This window comes from Lotus japonicus, chromosome 4 (genome assembly GCF_012489685.1).
Source record: "Lotus japonicus ecotype B-129 chromosome 4, LjGifu_v1.2".
In the NCBI taxonomy this organism is placed as follows: Eukaryota; Viridiplantae; Streptophyta; class Magnoliopsida; order Fabales; family Fabaceae; genus Lotus; species Lotus japonicus.
This window is the reverse complement of record NC_080044.1, coordinates 31,133,839-31,138,920: the sequence shown is the minus strand read 5'-3', so window position 1 is coordinate 31,138,920 and position 5,082 is coordinate 31,133,839. Positions and strand designations below refer to the sequence as shown.

General features: G+C 39.6%; 1 protein-coding gene across 1 annotated transcript; it reads left to right on the top strand.

Annotated features, from left to right (window-relative positions):
- Positions 1-2,315: 2,315 nt before the first annotated feature.
- LOC130712608 (uncharacterized) lies at positions 2,316-4,785 on the top strand. Its single transcript, XM_057562434.1, has 2 exons — positions 2,316-2,458; positions 2,598-4,785. Exons 1-2 carry the CDS (start codon positions 2,316-2,318, stop codon positions 4,783-4,785), a joined length of 2,331 nt encoding a protein of 776 aa, XP_057418417.1.
- The last annotated feature ends 297 nt before the right edge of the window (positions 4,786-5,082 follow it).

Here is a 5,082-nt window from a genome sequence, read left to right as displayed (position 1 = left end):
GACTTTAGAATCTTCACTTCTTAGCTTCTGGACCTTCAGAGCTTCTGATCATCAGAGCTTCTAGTCTTCAGAACTTGAGGTGATCTGAATCCACATCAGAGCTTATAATCTTCAGAACTTCTGAAGCATTTACTACTGTTCAATCAGAATATTGTGAGAGCGAAAGCGTTGCGTTGGCTACTTTTTTTTGCTTTGTGCTTCTGATAAGTGTGTTATTAGACCAGAGTCAGAGCCTGTGAATTAAACACTTAGAGAACAACGTTAGAGTACCATAATTGTTCATACACAATAATTAACTTGTAATCATAAAAACATAGAGTTGTACTACATGACCAAATCTTGGTCTTACAATCTCCCCCTTTTTAATGATGACAAAACCAAGTATTTTGATGAACAATTCTTAAATAATAAACTGAATACACTCAGAGCTTAGAGTATCAGAGGTGAACTTATCCTGAGATGTATGGTTTATTTTGCTCGTTCTGAATCCAAGTCACAGCTTGATTCTGAGCTTAGCTCCCCCTGAATCTAAGACTTAATAAAAACATTAGTGGCGTCTAGATTCTGAGCTAAATAATAATAGTGATCAGAGTGATATATCAATTAGATTCATATATGACATAGAATGTATAGGAACATCAGAGCGTGATGACCCGAGGTTTATTCTATCTTTGTCGAGTCATTTTTCTTTCTTTCTTTTCCCTTTTAGAGTCCTTTATTGAGTTGTTAGTCAAGTTAAGTCCCTTTTTAGTTCATAATTGCATCTGCATAAGTTTAGTTTTTTAATCTATTTATTTAGTCTTTTTATTAGTTTCTATTAGTTTTAGTTTGGGATTAATTCTCTGGTCAGGTTTGAACTGAAATTTTGAGAGATTATGAGTGTTGATGAGCTTTTGGGGGTTATTGTTTGGGCAATTGAATGTGAGATTGAGGAAATATCCATTAATGAGAAGTTTTCAGAAGTTACATGGTTGTTATCATAGAGTTTTTGAGATGCTTTTCAGGTTTTGATAGACTCTTGATGGCTAATGATGATGGTTGAAGGCAAAATAATGAGCAATGATGATTGTGGAAAAGGAGGTTACAAAGCTGCTGAAAAACTGCTGAAGACCACGCATGTGCGCCCCTCAGGCCACGCACATGCGTGGTGGTTCTGTATGAGGAAGGGGCTGGAACGTGAAGACCACGCATGTGCGTGGTGGAGACCCCGCACATGCGTGGTGAACAGACTCAAAGGCTGAAAACTGACAGATTGGCCATTACCGCTGGAAACTCTATAAATAGGGATTTTGTTATTTCTTTTAGGTATCTTTGTATTTTCTGAGCAAAATTTAGAGTTCTAGTTTCTTGGAGCTTGTGGGAGGCTTCTTGACACTCTTGATTCAGGTTTTTGCTCTCTTCATTTGCATTATGAATTCCATAGCCATGCTTGGCTAGTTTCCTTTGTACTTTGGGTGAAGTGAACCTTAGCTTTGATTATGTTTTGAACTTCTGAGTTTCTTATATGAATAAAGTTTCCTTTCCATGTATCTCTTCTCTGTTTCCATATTCTCTTGAATGCATGCAAGTGTTTGGCTTTCTTCTTGCACAACGGTAGTTGGTTAGGATTATGGGACCATGAGATTAGATTGATTTGTTTACTACCACTTAGGTATAAGGGTGGGAACTCTTTGTGTTGGCCTGAACTTATAAACTTCACTCTTCAATTGAACTGACTAGGCACTAAGGAATTAGGTTTGGCAAATGAAATTGAATGTTTTACTTGATTAAGGAATTAACAAGTAGAGGTAGAGGCTACATCACCATGGATAAGGATTCTAAACTTCATATAAGAACTTGATTTGAGAAACATAATTGGACTAAGTGGAGCTTTGCCCAGGGTACTTCTTTTCTGAATTATAATTTTAGCTTTTATTCACAAGTGTTTTTCACACAACCAAACTTCAAACATATATTGCTTTTCCTTTTACAATTCTGAACATTAAAAGTCTTTGAACAATTTGATAAACAACTATCTCTGTGGTTCGATATCTTTATATTACTTCGGGCAATCCGTGCACTTGCGGATTTGGTATCAAGTTTTTGGCGCCGTTGCCGGGGATAGTTGAGTTTTATCAAACATTCTTGGATTGTTTTTGTTTAGAATCTTTGTTACTTGCTTGCTTGAATCTCTGTTGAGTGCATAGGTGCTATTAACTGTTTGTTAGTTTATGCGAGGTTCAGTTGATCCTAAGTCATTACTATTTGATCCAGAGATTGATCGTACTTTCCATCGCAGACTTGCACAACAGAGGAGACGCACTCAGGCTACTAACATGGCCGCTGAAGAAACACCAGCTGAGATAGAAGCAAGGCTTCGTGTTGAAATGGAAGCGAGGCTTCGTGCTGAGATCACTGCTCAAGTTGCTGCCCAGAATGAAAGAGATAGGCAACTTCGAGAAGAGCAGGAGGCTCAAAGGTCCTTGAGGGACATCACTGCACCTCGTGTGGACTACAACTTCGAGGGGAGCATTGTTGTACCTCAAGATGCTCCTCCAGACTTCCAAATCCCACCACACTTCATCACTGTCAGGAATGTTGTTTCCTTTTTCTCTTAGGGACACTGCTGAAGAATGGCTGAGAACACAACCATTGAGGAGTATTACTTCTTGGGATGATTTAGCTGAGAAGTTCACAACTAAGTTCTTCCCCTACAACCGCATAAGGAAGTTGAAGCAAGAGATCAATTCCTTCATCCAGCTGGACTCTGAGAATCTCTATGAGACATGGGAGAGGTTCAAAAGACTCTTGATGAAATGCCCAGGCCACAACATCTCCACTGCTGACCAAGTGGAGAAGTTCTATGCAGCTCTCAATGACTACACCAGAGACAAGTTGGACACAGCTGCAAGCGGAGCCTTTGATGCTCTACCAACCCAACCAGCACTTGACATCATTAACAATTTGGCTGCTAGAGCTGCACACTCAAACAATGACAGACAAAACCGGAAGGGAGTTTATGAGGTTGAGACTCTTGATGCAGTTCTTGCATCCAACAAAAAGCTTGCACAAAAAGTAGATGCCATGGTAAAGAGACTCGAAGGTGGGCAAAGAAGTGCTGAGGATGCTGAATTTGATGAAGAGGTGAAGGCCATGGGGAATTATCAAAATGATCCCTACTCCAACACTTATAATCCAGGTTGGAGAAATCATCCCAACTTCTCCTGGAGGGACCAGAACAACTTAGGAGAAGCTAGTGGTTCAAAGCAATTTCCAAATCAGAGGCAATACCAGCTGAATCAAAGGCCTCCACCACCTCAAAATCAGGGGAATGGTAAGAAGAGTTTGGAGGAGATTGTAACTGATTTGGCACTTACTAATCAGAGTTTCATGAATGAGACCAGGGGTTTCATGAATGAAACTAGAACTAGCTTCAAGAATCATGAGTCCTCCATAAAAAATTTGGAGACTCAAGTTGGCCAAATTGCCAAGGCCATTGCTGAAAGGTTCCCAGGTACGTTCCCCAGTGACACTCTCATTAATCCTAAGGACTCCAAATCTGAAAATTGTTCTGCTGTCGCTCTTAGGAGTGGCAAAACTTTGAATGAAATTGAGGAGTTAGTTGAAAAGAAGAGTGTTGAACTTGAGAAAGTGGTTGAGAAAGAAAAAGAGGGAACAAAAAGTGAGGAAGCTGTAAAAAACAAAGAGAGTAAGGATTCTTTTCCTGAGAAAATAACTTGCAAGGTACCATTTCCTAAGGCTTTAGTGAAGAAAAATCTGGAGAAACAATTTTCGAAGTTCTTAGAAATTTTTAAAAAGTTGCAAATCAATATTCCTTTTTCTGAAGCCTTAGAGCAAATGCCAACCTATGCAAAGTTCATGAAGGATATTGTATCTGGGAGGAAGAGATTGAGTGAGGTGAATGAAACAATTATGATGACAGAGGAGTGTAGTGCAATTGTCCAGAGAAAACTCCCCCAAAAGTTGAAAGATCCTGGGAGTTTTACCATTCCTGTTGACATTGAAGGTTTGCCTGGGGCTAAGGCCTTATGTGATTTGGGGGCTAGCATCAATCTGATGCCGCTCTCCATGATTAAAAAGTTGAATATGGGTGAGGCCACTCCTACCTTGATGTCTTTGCAATTGGCGGACAGGTCCATTAAGCACCCATATGGGGTTGCTGAAGATGTTTTGGTAAGGGTGGACAAATTTATCTTTCCTGTTGATTTTGTGATTCTGGACATTGAAGAGGACTCTAGAGTTCCTCTAATTTTGGGGAGACCTTTCTTGGCAACTGGTAATGCAAAAATCAATGTTGCCAAGGGTCTTTTGTCCTTGAAAGTTGGTGATGAAAAGGTAAAGTTTTCTGTTTTTAGAACATTGAAGCATCCTAACTGTGAGGATGTGTTTAGCTGTGAAGTGATTGATGAATCTGTTTGTGAAGAGTTTGCTAAGATTTCAGGAAAGACGACCTCAGAAGTAAAAAAGGACTACTATGAGATGAACCCAACTCGCATAAAGCTTGTAGGCGAGCACCAATATGGAGGTTCAGCCACAGAGAATTTTCATGCTCATATGGTGCGGTTTCATCAGTTCAGTAGCACGGTAAGGATAAAAGATGTATCCGATGATGCCTTTAGGCTGAGGTTGTTCCCATACTCCTTGAAGGGTGAAGCTAAGGTTTGGTTTCAATCTCAACCTCAAGGAAGTATTGTTACTTGGGAGGACCTTGTGGAAAAGTTTGGTGCAAAATTCCTACCTTGCTCATGCAAAAGTTTGAGAAAGTGTGATTCTAATCCTTCTTAGCTGAAAAGGAGGGAAGTCTATCAAAGACGTTAAAATTGAGCTTCTTGGGAGACAACCCAAGTCCAGGTTTGCTTTTCTTGAATTTGTGTTTGCTTTAGTTTTGTGTTCCTCTATAAAAAAAAAAAAAAAAAAACATTTTCTTTTTAGGAAGTTAGTGCATTGAGTCTTTGGCATGTTTTTCTTTTTACCTTCGAGTCAGTATGAATATCCTTGGGTTTCTTGCTGCTATGCTGAACTTGCTTGAGTGGTTTCACCTTTGACTTAGCTGCTTCTTATTGAAAGTTGATGATACTTCCA